General features: G+C 47.8%; 2 protein-coding genes across 2 annotated transcripts; one reads left to right on the forward strand and one right to left on the reverse strand.

Moving 5' to 3' along the window:
• The first annotated feature begins 190 nt into the window (after positions 1 to 190).
• On the forward strand, positions 191 to 4379 carry AVPI1 (arginine vasopressin induced 1). The gene is made up of 3 exons (XM_083615297.1): positions 191 to 416; positions 1851 to 2211; positions 3920 to 4379. The coding sequence occupies exons 1-3, from the start codon at positions 302 to 304 to the stop codon at positions 4080 to 4082; spliced, it is 639 nt and encodes a 212-aa protein (XP_083471423.1). The 5' UTR covers positions 191 to 301; the 3' UTR covers positions 4083 to 4379.
• Positions 4380 to 5769: 1390 nt separating this feature from the next.
• PI4K2A (phosphatidylinositol 4-kinase type 2 alpha) lies at positions 5770 to 19185 on the reverse strand. The gene is given in 11 exon segments (XM_083615251.1): positions 5770 to 7467; positions 7593 to 7652; positions 7839 to 7972; positions 8201 to 8300; positions 9161 to 9222; positions 10384 to 10537; positions 10623 to 10754; positions 11509 to 11709; positions 18630 to 18958; positions 18961 to 18992; positions 18994 to 19185. Coding segments are annotated over 11 exon segments (1446 nt in total). The 5' UTR covers positions 19074 to 19185; the 3' UTR covers positions 5770 to 7305.
• Positions 19186 to 19517: the final 332 nt, after the last annotated feature.

Here is a 19517-nt window from a genome sequence, read left to right on the forward strand (position 1 = left end):
ACAAAACACACAAACACACCCCGCCGTCCCTGTCAGTCAACCACAGCAGGAAAAAGCAACGCCTCTCTTTCTCCTTGCAGGCTAACGCCCTTCCCAGTGACGTCAAGAACGCCGCCTGCCACGCGTTACCAGCAGGAACAGCGGAGCCCCGCCTCCTCCCCACCCGATTGGCTGCCTTGGTTATCTTCGGAGTTCGGATTTAGAACCTTGGAGTTAAGAGGCAGATGAAGCCGATTGGCTGAGATGCAGGTTGCCTGCGCTCTTCAATGGACAAAGGAATCTTCGCCGCGTGAGCCTGCGAATGACGGGAATCGGCTTGGGGAGAGGCAAGGCGAGAGCAGGGGAACCGCCCGCCCTGGCGGGTCTCCAGGAGCCTTCGAGAGACCCGTGGCCTCAAGGACGACAGCAGCCGCCAGGTCTGTGACTTACCTGTCCGAGGAGCCCGAATCCACTCAGGTCTGGGCATCGGCCTCGATCTGTTGCTGTAAAATGCCAGATTCCCCCGAGTGGGGGAAGGGACGTGGTTCCTCGCTCGGGACGTGGAGAGGGAACAATCCTTGCCAGTATCTCGGGGCAGCACAAACCAGAATAATTTTTTGCTGGGCTCCTTTTTGTTCCCTTGACATCATGCTTTTGCTCGAAGAAGTTCAGAACGACTCTGGGGAAGGTTAAATGGACAGTGTAACGTGCCCTAGATCTCCCAGGGCTCCGCGTGGATTATTATTTGGGGATAATAATACTGTAATGCAAACGAGCTGAGAGATGCATTCTTGGGAGTTCTCCTCCCAACATCCCGGTAAGGTAGCATAGGCTGAGACCCTGGCCCGTTGTCACGCAGTTAGTTATCTCCATGCTGAGCATGGAGATTCAATTCTGCGTCTCCCCGTGGTTCAAGTCAACATCAGCCCTCTCTTTCCATCCAGTCCCAAATTATATCGGTTCCTGCACAGCAACCGGGCTGAGGGACAAATATGCATGCTGTGTATGTATAATGTCATTTTTGGAGCGATATAAAAGTGCACCCTTAGCTCCCGGGAACTGACGTATTGGCTCGTCTTTTCGGCTCCCGCGTGCCCATCTCATGGCTTGAACACCATGATTCATTGGGATCATCTGGCGAGCTGGCAAGCGAGGCTCCAGCTGTGAGAAGTGGACACTGCTGGGTTAGCTTGCATCGTCTAAGCTTTCCAGAGTTAACTTGTAGCTCATATTTGGGCAAGTGGGTCATCAGGCTCCCTTTGGGAATTAACTACTGTCCCTAGGCTTTCTCTACCATAAGAGACATCAAGGCATGGGAGGCTGCTGGGAGAAGACAAATGCCAGCCCTTCTGCTTCAGTGCAAGAATGTGAGCTGTTGCCCCATATGGCCCCACCCTGGCACTCGTCCCAGCTTCTGTGGAATTTCTGTGCATGCAAACCGGCTTTTAGCCTGGAGCTGTTTTCTGGTATGTAGCTCCTCCCAACTTGAGCACACCTGTACTGAGCAAGCAGAGGCCTGGCTTAATACTCTGCTGCCAGAGAATTAAACCACCATCTGGATGGTGTTGGGGGAGCTCAGAGGCTTGCTTAGGAAAATGGAGGTGCTCTCTTTCTGATGTCCTGCACATCCCCAAGGGCCAGGAGTCAGCTGCAGAATAGGAATCCCAATTCCTTCTGTAGGAGGTGGTGGCAGATAAGTTGGGTTGGCAAAAAGGATGGATGCCTTGAGGCATGGCTGGGGAAAGGTTGTGTCTTACACATCAGCTCCCAGCTAGGCAGGCATAGGTGAAGTTGAGGGCAGCAGGGGAATAGCAATGGCTGGCAGGATTAGTCATTCTGCTGTTTCACCCTATTTCCTCTCTCTTTCACAGAACCACCTTCAGCTACAGAGTGGAGGGACCCTAGCATCATGGGTACCCCAGCCTCCATTGCCTGTGACTTGCCACAGCATCAGACCCCCAAAGCCTGCACTCGCAAGAGAGCATCTGCCAACATCTTTCAGGGGGTGGGGCTGTTGCAGTTGCGCCGCCTCTTCCACAGCAGTGGGGATGCCCAAGCCGAGGAGAGAGCCCAGCTGGTCTGGGAATGTGCAGGGAGCCGGTGCATTGCTCACGCCTTGCAACAGCTCCGAAGGAGGCAGAGAAAGCTGAGGCTGAGATCACACCTGAGACCTCCTTCAGAAATGAGTGGTGCCACCAGACTCCTAGAGCTCCAACACTTCAGCCGCTTACGGTATGGTCTCCATGTTCATGCCACCCTGCTTCTACAGCTCTTGCACTCACCATCTAACAATAAAGCCACAAAGATCCCCTCTCCCCTGCTGTTTCTGCAACAGCAGGTTGTAGGCCAGCAATGGCCCTTCAAATCTCATTGGACTCTTAACTTCCATTTGTCTTAGCTAGCATGACCAGTGATAAGAGATAACGGGTTTTCTTCAGCAACATCTGGAGGACTTCAGGTTCTTAACTCCTGGAGTAAGCTGTAGATATCTACCTAAAACCAGTAACTTCCTACCTACCCACCTTTACAGATGTATTCTATAAATTGCTGGTTTGTATACTTTTGACCAGCTGCTGTACCTCAAGTCAGGTCACATTCACGCCATAAAGCCCTATGGTACTACTTTAAACAGTCATGGCTTCTGCCAAAGAATTCTGGGAGTTGTAGTTTAAGGATGCTGAGAGTTGTTAGAGGTCCCTGTTCCCTTTACAGAACTATAGTTTTCAGGAGTTCCCTGTGACAAGGGATTGCTTGTTAAACTGCTCGGGGGGGGGGGGGACACAGGGACTTCCTTAGAACTCTCAGCATCCTTAGTAAAGTGCAGTTTGCATGACTGTTTACATTTAAAGTACTATGATTCCATTTTATAGTGTGAATGCAGCCTCAGCCTCAGAGCTCTTCCTAAGCAACTGGTGTTACCTGCTCCTAATGCTGTTGTTCAAATGTAAAATAGTTATGGCCATATGTCATCAACAGTGGGCTCTTAATAAAGCCACGGCTTAGAGCATCCTTTGCTTAAAACTGTATTCATTGGTTATATTGCAGTGTGTTCAAAACTGGAGCAAATGTGCTTTGTATTGTACTCAGGCATAGCATGTAAACAGAATCTGCTGACAGGTACAGAGTTTAGCCTCTTACCAACCTCAGCTTTCAGCTTATGCAAGTTGTAGCTGTTACAGCTGAAAATATAGATGCAAAAGTATGTGGGTAATGTGGAGTTTCAGAAACCAGAGGGGCAAAGCTTTCTCTAGTTCAAAGCAGAATTTAGGTATGCAGAGTAAGTAAACGTGAATGTAATTCATTTGCATTATTTGTACAGTTCACACAATTTATTCTCACTTTGAACAGAATTTTAAATTTTTTAAACATGGAGGATACAAAGACAGCTAGATCAGCAGGGTTTGGGAACCTGTGGCCAACCAGATGTTGCTAGACTACAGTGGTACCTTGGGTTAAGTACTTAATTCGTTCTGGAGGTTGGTTCTTAACCTGAAACTGTTCTTAACCTGAAGCACCACTTTAGCTAATGGGGTCTCCTGCTGCCGCCGCATGATTTCTGTTCTCATCCTGAAGCAAAGTTCTTAATCCAAGGTACTATTTCTGGGTTAGCGGAGTCTGTAACCTGAAGCGTATGTAATCCAAGGTACCACTGTATAGCTTTCATCATCTCTGATCTTTGCTCATATGGCTGGGGCTGAGAATTGGGCACGTCAGTTTTGCTACTGCTGATCTAGAGGAAAAGGAGGGCAAGTGTGCTTCTCACAAACTAGCAAGAGAACTTTCAAGTGCAAGAGTAGCCACACCTGTAAATTCTTTCCTCCTTTACTTGTAGAAAGACACCATGGCAATTCTCTTCTTATTGCCTGTACATATTGCTTACTTCTCCAGAAGAGATAACATACTACTCCCTTTCTTAATGGGTGCCTTTGTTCTCCTATAGGATTGAAGACCGCACCACATCATGTGCTGATGTTGATGGCTGCAGCAACAGCGATAAGGAGATAGATGCAGCTGATCAAACCAGCCACTACACTGCTTCCCACTACAGGAAGAAAAAAAGTGGAATGGGAACTGCAGACTACCTGCACCAGCTCCGCCGGTGAGCAACTGAACATGATGGCAACATTTGTAGTTAAATGTCACTGTACGGAACAGGAGTAGCCTGAACCCAAGGGGGGTTCGTATGGAAGATGCACTTCTCTCATAGCAAAATGTTTTCATATAATATCCTCTGTGCAAAAATCCACTGGCAAAAATGGTGGAGAAACTTGAAACCAACCCTCCTCTTTCAAGCACTACCTGTTCTGGTTCTCAGACTTGACCACATCCAGCTATGACAAAGCACAAACACTACAGACTGAATGTACCTGGTCATATTTAATAAAGCTTATTATACAGTCCCCTCTATGAAAGCGCTTTGTGAATGCAAGTAGTAATTGCTTAAATTACACCAATGTCTCTAGTTCAGCACTGTATTTTGCATAATCAGATGCTTATGAGTGGTCCACAAGGAGGCTGCATGAAGGCAACAACTTTCTTGTTGGCTCCCACTCAGTAATTTGGAGGCAGGGCTGTCCCTCATGAGTTTGTCTAGCTGCCTTTTAAGATCAGCTAGAGTCACGTCTTGAAGTGGATTTCCTCATTACGCCAGTGTGTCAATTGCCTCTTCTAAATCTGAGGCGAGTCAAGTGTTGGGGTTGGGGTATGGATTATGAAGGGTCTGGGTTTGCACCAAAAGCACCGTCTACAGTGACAGCCTTAGAAAGTCTCACTTTCTGCAAGACTAGCTGTCTTAATAAGTTTTCTTTGCCCACCTAGTTGTGAGGGTGGTCACTCCATCCTATACAAAGAATAATCACGAGGCAGGGCAAGTATAATGCTCTTTCACTCTGTAGGTGTGATCATGTTGACTGGGGAGTAGTTCCCATACTGCTATTATACAGGAGGTCAGTCCTTTGAAAAACTAAGTGTTCGAAAAAGTTATGAGATGGAGTGTAGGGACATACACAGTCCTAATAATTCCAAAAGAGAACAGGAACTAAGGCTGCATTATGTTTAAACAGTCTTCTGCCTATATGTACTCCCATACCCCCGTTGAACAACCAGAGGTCTGCCCATTTGGGTGCCTAGCTATAATAGCTCTCAAGGCAAGAAGGTCTTGTGCACAATCAGCGTCATACTTGGTGCAGAGGTTGGGCAACTTGTTCTTCCTTTTAACTGTACAAATTTTATATTACCAAAATTGAAGTGAATACTAACACATTAAGGCGATGAAAGGGTATATGTTGTGTTAAATATCACTTCGAGCCAGGGGCATCCAAGCTAACAGGATGAAATGCATGATTCTTTCTCCCAAAGGCTATAAAAGGATCAGGAAGGTTTTTCTGCAGGTGGTAAAGGGGTAGAGAATATGTGGTCCTTCAGATGTTTTTAGACTCTTAACTCCAGTCAGCCCCACCTAGCATGGCCAGTAACTGGGGATAGTGGAATTTATAGCCTGGAACATTGGGCGGGCAGGCCACAGCTTCCCCACCCCATGGGTTCAGGCCAGCTTCCCATCCCATGCTTTGCAATGCAAAAAAGTCAGACACAAGGAAGGACTTTCCAATGATGTATGCAGTGTAAGCTTCACCTAGTGGGGAATATTCATACTGCAGGGGAAGTAGAGAGCAAGTGTGAGCCATGACACCATTGCAAGCAGCAGCGCAGGGAGAAAGTTCAGTTCCCATTAACACAAGCAGACCAAAAAAAAAACCCACGCAAGAGACTGGCTCTGCAACTGCAGACCTGTTATGAAGATACTTGCATTGATTTAAATATATTACATACATTTCTACAGTGCATAAGAACGATACATTTCAGTTCAGGCTGGCAAAAAGGAAATGAACCCGTGCCTGGCATCAAGTACATCAGCTTCAGCCTGGCACCTCAGGCATACAGCAGGGAATTGTCCCCCAAGTGAGAAAGAGGCAGACCCCCCCACATACAGGGTACCAGGCAACTGCTCTGAACAGCAGAGAAGCTGGACTCGATGCAAGGCTTCTCCTCGCAGGCCTGGGTGGCAGCCAAATCAGCAACACCCAAGGAGAAATCAGGACACTTATATGGACAATTTCAGAGGGAAACTTGATGCCAGGGATTTAGCACAGTAGCTTTCAGGAAAGCAGCATTCACTGTACCATTCCATTGCACACGGGGTGTATTGGGCCTCGGTATGGTAGTGATCCTAATGTGAGTGCTTCCCCTTATGAGGATGCAGTGAGGACATTTCCCCCATGGCAGCAGGCAACCCCACCCAGAGAACCTCCTCCCCCCTCCCGATTGTCAATGCCCAAACGCAGCCCAAGGGAGGATTCTGCCTCTGGCAGTGGCCTCTTTTCTGCCTCCCGCTCACCCCAGCATGGGCAGAGAAGAGGCACAGCTATTACTTCCTCTAGGGATCAGACTAGATGGGTGTGAAATACTAGCCCAAGGCTAACAGTGCTAGGATATAGTTATCCTCTCAGTTGCTCCGGCACTGCATGGAGAACAAGTGTGTTCACTTGGGTTCAATTATTTAAAACCAATGTTAAAATCTACTATTTGAGGCATTTACTCCCTTGCAGAAGGAAGGGAAGGAAGCACAGCAGTTATACTCTTGCAGGACCTACCTGCTAATATTACCCCAGGCAGACAAAAGCTGCACCAACAGACTCTAGTGCGACCCTTAAGTTCTTCTTTCCTCTCTATCCCAACTTGCATCCTCCCAGGAGCAGTCGGTGGCAGCTGTGCTCCTTATGGATGGCCCCAAGACATGACTGGTGCCTACAGCACTAGGAGGAGCTCTGTAGGACCACGGATAACAGAGCAAGCCTAGTGGAGCAGGGTCCTCCCCCTCCGCTGCAGGATAAAACAGGGTGCAGGGAAGGAGGGAGGAATTTCAAGGCTGGGAGTTGCACACAGCAGGAGCGCCTCTATCCAACTCAGATCATCCCCCTTCATCGCCAGCCTTCCCAGGCAGAGGACCCTGGGGTGTTCTCCACCCAGGTGGACATTAGAGGGACGGCTTGAAACCAAAGGATGCTGCATGCAGGCACCTGCTGGGAGATGCTGCCATGCTCAGGCTGGGGAGCGGGCGGGCATTTCCAGCCCGCAGCAAGAGGGGTGGGGAGCAGTCAGGTCTAAGGAAGGGCCTCCCTTCCTGCTGGGAATGTGCAGAGTTGAGGCTGGCTGGTAGCGCCTGCTTACATCTCCCACCGGCAGCAGCACAGCAGCCTCAGTCTGGAGGATTGGCTGCCCGCTGTCAAGTGATAACTCGGGTTCCTCGATGAGTCGCAGAGGCCTCTGCTACCACCAGGAAAAGAAGGGCTTGCGGCTCTGGAAGCTTTGCGTGTACGACTCACTGGCAGAGCGCTGGTGGGAGCGAGCTGTCTCTACAATTACAGGGGGCATCTGGACCAGGTGAAGGGGGCTCTTTCCATCTTTCAAGGCCTGGGTCAAATTCAGGATCTAGGAAGAGAAGAGGGGGGAAACTTGAGTGCCCGGAGTCAGCAGGAACCCAATTGTAAAGGGAGGCAAAGACAGCCCAGTGCCCAGCACAGATCCCATTCCTCCAGTGGGAGCAAGGAGCATACCTGGCCACGCATGACGGCAATCTGCTTGTGGAACTGGCCCCTGTCAAAGCCTGGATCTTTCTACAAGAGAGACAGCAACAGATAGACAGACGCGATTAGGGTGGGTGCTGCATACAAATCTCTTGTCTTCTGTTCTTATGGAGAGGAATAGGTGCAGTTACCCTCCCACAGCATCCACACAAATTATTTGCTCATGAGCAGAATGAATAGAATCACAGGTGTACTTGCCCTGGTGCCTGTGGTTACCTTGAAGAGTTCATAGAGGTCTTCTTCTAAATCCTTGATAAAATTAGGGTCTGAAATCTTTGGCAGTATCAGATCCTTGATCTCCTGGGAAAAGGGCACCTTGGCCTGGGGCAGCCATGCCCAGTAGAAAGGGTCTTTGGAGAGGTGGGGAGAAACAAAAAGCAAATGTTAACAGGCTTGCTACGAGGGCGACAACCCATAAAGAACACTGAAGATGACTCAATCCCAGCACTGGAGACCCTGAACATCCTGGACTCCACATGGAAACACAAGGCAGTCAGCCCTTAAAGAGCACCCTGGACCAGCCAGAAACACTTGCTTACTGGGAATCTGCTTGGGTTCTAGTGCTTGGGACTACTTACATGCTCTCCAAGAATCTGGATGCTTGAGAGGGAAAGCGAGGCCATTGTCAATGGCAGCCAGTTTAATTATAGGCTCCTTCACCACTACCCATTCTGAGTCCTACAGAGAGGGAAGAATGTTGAACCAGAAAAGGGTACTGTTGTATTTGTTACTTTTTACAGGAAAATGTTTAAAACCAAATATAAGAACAAGAGTAAAACAATATCTAAAATGTTCGTCCACACACACACACACACACACACAAAACGGGGTGCTCTGCCCCACTGCTCACTGTGTACCAACCGCAACGCCACTGCTCTTCCCACATTAACCCTCTACAGATTCCCCTTCCCACCCTGTGCATCCACTTAATCCCCTTTTTACCTTCCCAAACTAATTTTTGAAGCCACTTGTCTCTTCCATTCTGCAACTCCGCTTTGTACTCATTTTCAGCACCCCAAAAGCAACACAATGGGCACTGCTTATACTACCAAAAGTTCAAACCAAGCCCTACCTCAAATCCTCTCTGCCCCACCCCCAAGGCCCAAAGGGAGTCCAAGCATTGCTAATGGGCAAAGCGAGTCTACCACTCCTTTGACACTACCTTCTCCCTCCCAATTTTGCCCCTCTGCAAGCTTGCTAGAGCCATGATGCCAGCTTTCTCTTTTCTGGCACTCACTGGAAAGGCTCAGCAACTTCTGGACTCTCCCATGTCTTGGTGCCAGGCTATACACTGAAGACCAACTTTTTATATCACTCAGAACTAAGGGCTGTCACTCCACAAGCAGCAAGTTGTCAGCTAGTCTACCTGTGCCTAAGATGTGTTCAGCAGTTACGGCACCTGATTAGAGACATTCCCTTAAATTTGGCCCTTCCTCAACGCTGCATACCAATTCCTTCTAGTCCCATACTGCCTGCTGCTGTAGAACACAAGACAGATCCCCAAGTGGAACCATCAGAGCAGCATGGGCCCTACTCACCCGCACGCTTGTGCTGTCCAGAGGACAGTCATACTTGATAAGCCAGTTGTCATTTCCCCGGTCTGTGGAAGAAGGAAAACACATTGATAAGACAGAGAAATCTCACCACAGATAGCAAGATCCACCTTGTAGTATTAAAAAGTGGCGGTGGGGGGAGAAGAAGTAAGACACATCATCAAACTGTGTAATCTGGCAGCTTACAATCTTTCAGTCGTTCGTCCCCTATTATTTGGAGAAGGCAACCTTATTCCAGCCTTGTCATTACTGCTCATGGTTTGTCAAGCCACAGAAGAATTTCCCATGCAAAACAGCAAGGCAATCCCCTACTATCCTTCCTTCAGGGGAAGTGGAAGGTGCAGAGCCTGCATCCTAGGCTTGGGAAGATGCTGTACAGCCTTCAGGTAAGAGTACCCCAACTCTACGAGGATTTTAGGACAAGAAGACTACCTATGGCTACAGCAGGGCTCCAGGTTGGAACTCTGCATAAATCACTTGCAGGCTATCCATCACGTCTTCGACACAATGGTTTGCCTCAAGAGCCAAGGAGCACCAGCACGCAGCTATGTAGGGCTTTAGGTTAGTGGAACAGCACATGCTCCATATGTAGGAATTTCCAGGCTCAGTCCCTGACATTTACAGATAGGGCCGGAAAAGGCTTTTGAACAATCAATGTAGAGAATACTGAGTTAAAGTGAACCAACCATCTGACTTAGTAAAAGGCAGTTTCCTATTATTCCCCTCAAATACAGGAGGAAGTCCCCAAATATAAATGACAAGGAGACAAGGTCACAGGAACCCAAATGACAATAGAATATAAATTATTGAAACATGAATATAAACATGTGCAAGTATATGTGTGCAGAACACAGAAGCACTGTGTAGAAAACAAGGAATTTCCCCCCAATTACTATAAATAGTAATTGATGAGATCTCCAGGACTGTATCATGTTGCATACCTCTTCAAAAACAAATTGGAGAATGATTGTCATTTCATTTTCTTACGATCGTACCTATAGACAACGTTGTGGGACATCAGAGGGCCAAGGAGTTTCGGAAGTAGCATACTAGGGAATATGTGCATTGAGCAAGGGCCACATTCAGAATAGCAGAGCAAAATATACTTCCCTCTTCACAAGGCTTTCCAACAAGTAATATCTCTCCCATCAGATTCCTCAGTCGGCAGTGCTCCCACCCTATGGGCCAAGAGCTGACACAGAACCTACCTGTATTGCGAATGATGTAGTCCAGCACCACCAGCCTCTCAAACTGCAGCAGCAATTGGCGGTTCGTATTCTCTGGGAGGGGCTCAGCCTCAAAGCGCCGTAGCCAGTAATCTGCATCCTTGTAGCCTTCCACAAAGAGCTGGAAGGAGCCCACCTGAGAGTAAGAGGCAGGTGGGTTAAGGGAACAAGGCCTGGCTCAGTGGCACAAAACATTTCTGGGCACCTTAAACCTCCCCTACCTTTGGAGGAAGCCCAATTCGGTGAAACCTCTGCCCCACTTTTGGCACTTTCTCCAGGGCCAGGCGTTTGCCCCGGGACTTCACTCGGTCAATGGCGCTGTAGTTAAATGTTTCACTGGCCAAGTACACCACCTGTGGGCATGGAAAAGAGATGACTTTTAAAAAGCATAATCCATAAATGCCACACTCTGCTATTTACAGAACATGGTAAAAATCTAGGCATATACAGGTCTGCCTACTTTATTAAAAACAAAAAACAAAACCTACACATCTCAAATTCTGAGCATAATTTACTGACCTGAAAAATTACAATGGGGTGGGGAGAGTAAAACCCTATACCTTCTAGCAGCTTTGTTAAAAAGTAAATAAAAGTATATATTACTTTAAAAGTGATATAAACATTCCATGCTTATGGTTACAACTTTTCTTCATCTGTAGTCAGGTTCTTCTAACTACTTCTACATGTAGTTCCTATCCCAAAACTCAAATATGGAGATCAAACTCAAGAATGCAGTAACCAAATTAACCTAATTAATGCAAAAACCAGCAACTCACCACACTTGGCAAAGGACAATTTTTTTAAAGAATGAATTGAATATAATAATTCTGGGACCACTCCCAGTTGCTTCTTCCCTCAATTGCTGTTCTCCCTGCTTCTAATCCAAAGCCAGAAGTCCTCACTGGGCTAGGAGTGAGAAATATCAATAGATATATAGGAACAAACTATTAAGATAGGAGACAGAAGTGGGAGCTGGATGAAAGGCAGGATTTTATTATTTAGGAAGTAGGCACTGGGGATCCCACACTGAAACACACAGGTCTCCATCCAGGCATCCTATCCACTATTAAATCCTGCTGTCTGCTTCCTCCTCTGTCCCAGGCTCACCTTTGTGCGGGGAACAATGTTCAGTTCCAGCTTCTGGTCAACAAGGCTAGCACCAGCCTCAGATAAGTATCCCTGGTTAAGAACAAGGCAGTCCCTTCCGAAACAACAGGGGCAGCACAGTTTCTGCAGCCACTTTGTCCACTTAGGGTTCAGCTGCCCATAAGGTTCCTCATTCTTGGGTTTGAATACGCCGATGATTTTCTGAGATGGACAGAAATGGGAAGTTGGTTAATTCAAGCTGGGCAAGGCAAGGGCAGCCAACCCCCACTACATATGGCAAAGTACCAGGCTCTTGCTAAACAGATCAATATTGTAGAAAGAGAAGGGGTTAGAGGTCTTCTTTGCCAAGAGCTACAGATTTACAAGAATGATTCCAGTTAAAACATACACATCCGTCACAAAGGGACCTGGTGCCCCACTTTTCAAGAGCAGACCTTCAACCAATAGTTCTCATTTTTCACTCCCAAGAGTTCAGGCAGCCAAGCTGAGTGCGCATTCTCTGAACAAACGTATTACCTAGGACAACAGTTCTTAACTGCAGTGGGGAAATCTGTGACCCTCCAGGGGTTGTTGGACCCAACTCCTATTAGCCTCAGCCAGCATGGCCAGTGATTAGGAATGATGGGAGTTGGAGTCCAACAACATATGGAAGGCTACAGGTTCGCTACCCTGTTTTAATCAAATAATTCCAAAATTAAAAACTGGTAAAATTACCGGTAATCTCTTTAGCCTGGAAAAGAGGAGACTGAGAGGACATATGATAGCCATCTTCCAATATCTAAAGGGCTGCCACATGGAAGATGGAGGAACCTTGTTTTTGCCTGCTCCAGAGGCTAGAATTCGAACTAATGAATTCAAGTTACAAGTCAGGAGATTCTGACTAAACCTCAGGAAGAATCTTCTGACAGTAAGAGTTGTTCAACAGTGGAACAGATTCCCATGAGAGGTAGCAGACTCTCCTTCTTTGGAGGCTTTTAAGCAGAGCTTGGATGGCCATCTGTCATAGACACTTTAGCTAAGATTCCTGCATTGCAGGGGGTTGAACTAGATGATCCTTGGGGTCCCTTCCAACTCTACAGTTCTCTGATTCTATAATCCAGGTGCACAATGACCTAAATAAGCAGACTGATCAGTTCCACCTCCTGGGACTGATCGGCTACACCTCACTGGTTAGGTAGGTATAACGAAGTTTATGGCATCTCTAGTTGGGAAATTTACTAGGAGGTTTCACTTCCCTGTCCACATTAGTCCCAGTGCTTTAAATTGTATGCTGAGAGCTACAATGAGCTGCTGCATTTTCAGCGGGGGAATGGGGCCTTCCACCGTAAAGCAATGTTTCAAACCTTTTGAGTTCTGGTTCCCTTCTAAAACTTACTCCCCCACCCCCCACCCCGCCTTCTAAGCCCACTCAACCTCATTGTCAGTGCTCTCTTTAGCTAGGGAGAGCACAGAGAAGTTACTGTGGCACAAATATCCAGCCTTTCCTACTACAAGTCCTTTTGGGTTCTCTCTAGAGTCCCACCCATGGGCCTCAGAGAAAGATTGCCATGTCATTTTTTACAACAGTGAGATGCAGACAAGTCAAGCAGCTGCCGCTTCTCATCTCAGGATGACTCTAGCAGGATGACGCTCAGTCAGGAGACAAAGATCCTGGGGAACTCCGGAAAGGAAGTAAAGTGTACAGAGTGCCACATTTTACCAAAGACTCTTCCCGCCCCTCCTGATACTTTGTAAGCTTGGTAGACTGTGCTCCACAGACAAGAGAATCTGTGGCCCTCTACGATGTTGGACTACAACACCCATCAGCCCCAGTTGGCATGGCCAATAATATGAAAATCTGTAGTCAAGCAGCCACTGGAGGGCTACAGGTTCTCCACCCCTTCTCTGTCCCCACACCAACAACAATACTAGCATCCCGTACAAGGTTACCAAAGCGACAGGCACACAGCTTAGGAAAGGTCCACACTGAGAACTCTGGAACAGCTTCTGGGGACTCAGCTACATTGGGAAAGAAAAAACACTTATGCTTTGTTTATGCATTCTAACACTGTGACACCAGATGGCGCTGTGGAGTTCTGTTTTTGCTAACCCGATTTCTCATACAAAGTTTGCAACGCGTGAAACGTTTCTTTGATATGTCTAGTTCCAGCCTAGGGAACTAAGGAAGGAGCAGATGCATGCATGCAACCACTAGATGGGGCACTAGTTGATTACTTATTACTTACAAGCACCAGGCCATTTGCTGCCTACACTATAGCCTGGCCTATTCCACGAATGCACCACCAACAGGTCCTGGATTCTGGGTAGCTGAAACTGCATGACATAAGTCAACATAAGAGACTACCTTCCACAGAAGATGCTTCATTAAAACAATTTATGCGCATTTGTTTTTTAACAAAACATACTAGGCCTCACGACTGCAGGTGAAGCCTCTGAAGATACAACGGGTATTTCTACTAAAAGTTTGAAAATCAAATACAAGGAGTAGGGTTCCTTCAGTCAGCAGCTCCCTCCCACCCACGGGCTTTTCACTCATACAGCTGTCATCAGAATCTTCCAATTTGTGACCAAAAAAAGGACAGATGTGCACATAAAACACATGCAACGCAAAAGCAAAATTGGCATGGTTTTTTCCTAAGTTCTGGATAGTATAGTAACAGAAAGTTGGAGCTTCAGCACACAATTCTAGATATACCAAATACATTCAAGGCTCTTAGTAAAGGGGAGCTAAGAGTTAAAAAGAATGGGAGCATTGTGGCTGGCATAGAAGCCAGAAAAAAATGTAATATGTAATAAGCCAGCCAGGCTCCTGGATACTAGATATTCCAATGCCACATAGAGCTGGGCCAGGCCTATGCTTTGGAAGATGCCATTAAACATGTCTGCTTACCTGGGTGGGGAAACCCTGGCAATCGACCAGAATGAAAATTCCTCTTTCCTGACATCCCTGATTATCATGTATGCTGACTGCTCTCACTTTCCCTCTCTAGGCAGCTGCACTGCTGAGGAAGCCATGTCTTCTAGCTGGTCAGTTCCATACTAGATGTTAGATAATTCTCTCTCCCAGCCATGTACCAAGAGATGACTTTTTAAACCATGGGGTGGAGAGGACACAGAGTTGCCATCACAGTTAGCAGAAAGGCAGGGTCAACAGCGTATCTCCAGTCACACATACAACAGTTATATCCAACCATCTACCAACAGCACACACATACACACATATAAAGAGGTCAGGTCTAATTGGCAGCAACTAACCCAGAAACCATAGCCTCCTCCACAAAGCTCTGGCTGAAATGGCTCCTTTCTAATGAACAAAAACTGAAGGAAGTAGCACTGCATCAATCCATTTGCCTTCCATCCACCTAGAGCAGCAGCACAAAGACCAGGCTGACTCATCCCGGCGGAATCTCCCACAAACTCAGCTAAAAGGGAAGTGAATCCAAAACCCAACCAGACAGGAAGAAGAAGCTGGATCACTATAACAAAAACTGACATGGCCAGCAAATAAGTCATGCTTTTCATACAATCAACACATGCAACTCAGAAAGAGGAAGCTAAATTAATCTGGTTAGTTATGACGGGTCACAAGGAGAGCCACATGGCCATGCACACAGTCAGTCCTCACATAGGCATGAAGAATACACTGCAGCTGACCGGAACCACAGCTCATGCTAATCCATTTATATAGTAGGATCAGTTATTCGAGAACTCAGCCCACAGATCCCAACACAAGACAGATATGCCCAATTCCTTGTAAGTACAGTGATATAGCAATCCAGAGGAGAAAGCAAAGCCTCAGGATTATTCTCTGCTTAAATTTATTCATTTACAATACTTATAGCCTGCTTTATAGTCTCAAAGGCTCTCAAGATGGCTTATTGAAAATAAAATCACACTCAATTCTAGTACAGGAACAGAAATGACATGGTGCCCGTATATATCCATGATTATTCAATGTTCATCGTACACCATTCACACACCCACACATACCTAACTCATCTGATGAGGACCTCAGGCCACGACGAGGTATGAGTTGCAGGCAATCTTACCTCTCCATTACTAGAATTAACAAACTGAATAAGAGGACTCAATCTGCTTTTTAAAAACTTCCAATGACATGAATATCAGTGTTTCCCAGGACAGCCCAAGTATGTTTACTGCCTGGAAGGTTTAACACATTTAAAACCCATTATTGTGCCCTTAATTCCACTATTTACATAGCACTGCTACTAGCAGGCATGCCATTTTATAGTGCAACAAGAAAGAAAATCTTGTTTCAAGGAGTTTGCCATCTAAAATAGGCACAAAGTAGTTGTCTACCATTCTTTATAGAATTTTTTATACCCTCTTGACAAATCTGGGTTTCAAACGGGAAGAATTAAGTCACTAGATAAACAGTCATTGATGTCTGCTAATGGGGGAATACCTAAAGCAACATATGGTATTCAAAGATTAGAAAGTAGACTGGGTAAATATTAGCAGTGGTGACCTGGAATTCTTCATAGCAAAGGGCAACAGGTAGAGTACACAACCTGAAATTTGAAAGAGGCCAGTCTGAATATTCTTCTACAAATTAGGCATGTATAGTTCTTTCAGTTTTTCTCCCAAAATAAAGCCCCCACCATCTTGATATCTCAACCAGCTCCTACAGAGGTTTAAAATGCAGAGATGAGCTTAAAGAACAGAAATTTCAATGCCAGTTTTATCCAAAAGGCCAAAAAGTTCAGGACATAATAGGGAAGGGAAGCTGATCAGTTGCTCCATGGGCATAGTTAGGATTTGGGGGGGCAGAACCTCAGTTAACTATGTATTTTTATTGACTACGTCCATGACCTGCTCCCAGACACCAACCATCATTCTCTGCAAAAGGGACTATCTGCCTTACAAGCATACAGCTGTTGCATCAGCAAGCACACAAGAACTTCAAGTGAATTTGTTCAGCTCTCCCTCTAATGGGGTCATATTCAAATGAGCTAGGTTTCTTGAGCCACTTGTAAAGCGGAGCCGCGAGCTGGAAGCAGTATTAGTTGAGTAACTTTTGGTTAAACTGCACACTCACACTAACAAAACAATACCATATAACCCCTGCTCCAAACCCATCTGAACACTGGGGAAATCAGCAGGGAGTTTACAATGTCCAACCACATTCATAGGAGCCAACTCCTAGGGACCAAGGTGCCTTTGCCCCCCCCAATAAAATATTTGAGGGGCCAGGGCTCCCCAAAGTTGATGGGCATTACTATTCAAATGGTGTGTGTGGGGGGGTGTTGTGTCATGTGATCAATTATGTGGGGCAGAGCTTACATCCCCCACAATATTTTATTTAAGTTGGCACCCATTGCCACACTAAAGTTATTGTTACCAAAGTATCTATGTCAATCTAATTCCTATCCATATGCCCCCAAGTACAAGAACTGTATGGTATACTCTAGCACAGGTCAGCAAACTTTTTCAGCAGGGGGCCGGTCCACCGTCCCTCAGACCTTGTGGGGGGCCGAACTATATATTTGGGGGGGGGGAATGAACAAATTCCTATGCCCCACAAATAACCCAGAGATGCATTTTAAATAAAAGCACACATTCTACTTATGTAAAAACATGCTGATTCCTGTACCATCTGTGGGCCGGATTTAGAAGGCGATTGGGCCGGATCCAGCCCCCGGGCTTTAGTATGCCTGCCCATGCTCTAGAAGCTTACTAAGAAGAATCCTGTGCCAGTAATACCGCCTCCAGTAATACCACCTAGGGCAGTTGGGCCACCTGCCTCCTTATTCAAGATCAGAAAGAGACAGATCCAACTAAAAAAACACATTCTGAAGATAAGGCCAAACTAAATGCCAAGAATGGGTAACAAACAACAGGTATCCTCCCCTACCCAGACAACCGAACAGAACTAATAATCCAGGACAGCAATTGAAACCAGAATACCAGCTACTAAAGCCTTTAACTGGACAAGGCTATGCTGGCCTCTGGAAACAGCCAACCGATACACTCCAAGTCCAAGATAACTTTACCCAATTACAACAAAACACCTCAACATGTCAAGCAGTACTGTGCCTCCTCATTGGGTAAGAAGGCCTAAAGCTTCTAGCTTTATTTTTTGTATTATTCCCCAATAACCATAGTATTACACTGACAGCAACACTATGAAACAAACATTGGAACTGTGAGATGCTAAAGAGCAAGACCATACCTGTTTGTATTATATTTACAATAATAAAACTGGTTCTGTTTAAGAATAAGGCCCACACTTGGCTGTTCCTCCTAGGGGAGAAGGGCACAGCTGACAGATCAGCTGTACTTGATGGGTTATACTGAGCACTGTCCTTTGGCCACATCTACTCCAGCGAAGGGGAAAAGAGAGAGTGCAAGCAACAGCAGAAATGAGGAAAGGTAAGGAGATAGAGACTAGAGGGCACCTACTAGAAGGCAGGGGGGATGCGGGTGGCGCTGTGGGTTAAACCACAGAGCCTAGGACTTGCCGATCAGGTCGGCGGTTCGAATCCCCGTGATGGGGTGAGCTCCCGTTGCTCGGGCCCTTCTCCTGCCAACCTAGCAGTTCGAAAGTACGTCAAAGTGCAAGTAGATAAATAGGTACTGCTCCAGCGGGAAAGTAAACAGCGTTTCCATGCGCTGCTCTGGTTCGGACAAACGCTGGCTCCCTCGGCCAATTAAGTGAGATGAGCGCCACAACCCCAGAGTCAGTCAGGACTGGACCTAATGGTCAGGGGTCCCTTTACCTTTACTAGCAGGCAGGAGTGTCTTGGAACAAAGAAAGACCACCCTACACTTAAGAGAACTGGTCAAGGATGTGGCAAAGGCATACACACGATCCTACCATCATCTTCTTAACCTTACCTATGATACTAATTCTTAAACTTGTTTAGCGCTTTCAAGTGTTCAGAGGACTTCACATACATTATTATGGCCCTTGTAAAGTCAGTCAAAGGCCAGCTAGCGAGTTCCCAGCTGATACTCCCTGGCCCCTGGTATCTTAGTACAAGGCAGGGCGACCACTTGCCAAGATCAAGTAACCACCTTTCGGCCACCCAGACCCCCTCGCTCCCCACACCCTGGGCTGAATAGTCTCCACACACCCACCCCAGCCCTAATCCTCTCACCCCCTGCGGGTCCTTGACGAAATAGCTGCCGCTAGAGCCCTGGTAGATGCGCTCCGGGTAGATGCCGCGCTCGCTCGCCAGCTCCGACTGCCGCACCACCTCGGCGAATTCTGGGTCGTCGGGGAATTCATTCCGGGGCTCCCGCTCTCCGCGGGCCGCGGCAGCCGCTGCCCCCAACCCAACTGGAGCCTGGACCTGCGCCGCCCCGGCCGACCCTACCGCCCCGCGCGCCCCACGCTCTGCGCCCGCGCCCCGATCCAGGAGGGGCTGGCGCTCCCGGTCGCGGCCACCTGCGGGAGAGCCGGGCGGCGAGGGGCAGGGCGGCGGCGCGGAGAGGGCGCTGGGGGCGGCGGGGCAGGGCGGGGAGCGCACGGCCCCTCCGGGCACCCCATACCCTGCGGCCGGCCCGCGCTCCGGAGACACCAAGGGGCTCGTCTCATCCATAGAGGCCGAGCCCGAGCGAGGCGCGGATGCAACTCCGGGCACTTGCGCGCACAGACCAGGGCACCGCCGTGCTCTGCGACTCAGCGCCGCTCAGTTCGGATCACCTGACACCGGCCCCGCGGCCACCGCCGTTTCCGCCAGAGCGGCACCAGCCAATCACGCCCCCTGTTTACAGGGCGCCCGGAAGCCTCGCCCACTAAAGAAGCCGCCGTCCATTCGCAGAGCTAGGCCCGCCCAGCTCGCGGAAGCCCAGCCCCGTGGCTCGCGAGGCCCCGCCCCTTCATTGTGTCTCGCGCGCGCTCCCTCCCACCGCATAGCTAAGTCATGCGTTCGGAATGGAGAGTGTGCGTGGAGATGATGAGCCGCTCTTCCCACTCCTCCTTGCCTTTCAGATCCGTGCTTTTCCTTTAGGCTCCTGCCTGCCGTCATCGACGCTGGTTCCCC

This window comes from Podarcis filfolensis (genome assembly GCF_964270895.1).
Source record: "Podarcis filfolensis genome assembly, chromosome: 5".
Taxonomy (NCBI): Eukaryota; Metazoa; Chordata; class Lepidosauria; order Squamata; family Lacertidae; genus Podarcis; species Podarcis filfolensis.

Bases quoted from the DNA above. Each gene is read 5' to 3' on its own strand.
- AVPI1 (XM_083615297.1), top strand. From the start codon at position 302: ATGACGGGAATCGGCTTGGGGAGAGGCAAGGCGAGAGCAGGGGAACCG. The intron at 417-1,850 runs GTCTGTGACTTA...TCTCTTTCACAG, and splicing joins AGGACGACAGCAGCCGCCAG to AACCACCTTCAGCTACAGAG. The intron at 2,212-3,919 runs GTATGGTCTCCA...GTTCTCCTATAG, and splicing joins CAACACTTCAGCCGCTTACG to GATTGAAGACCGCACCACAT.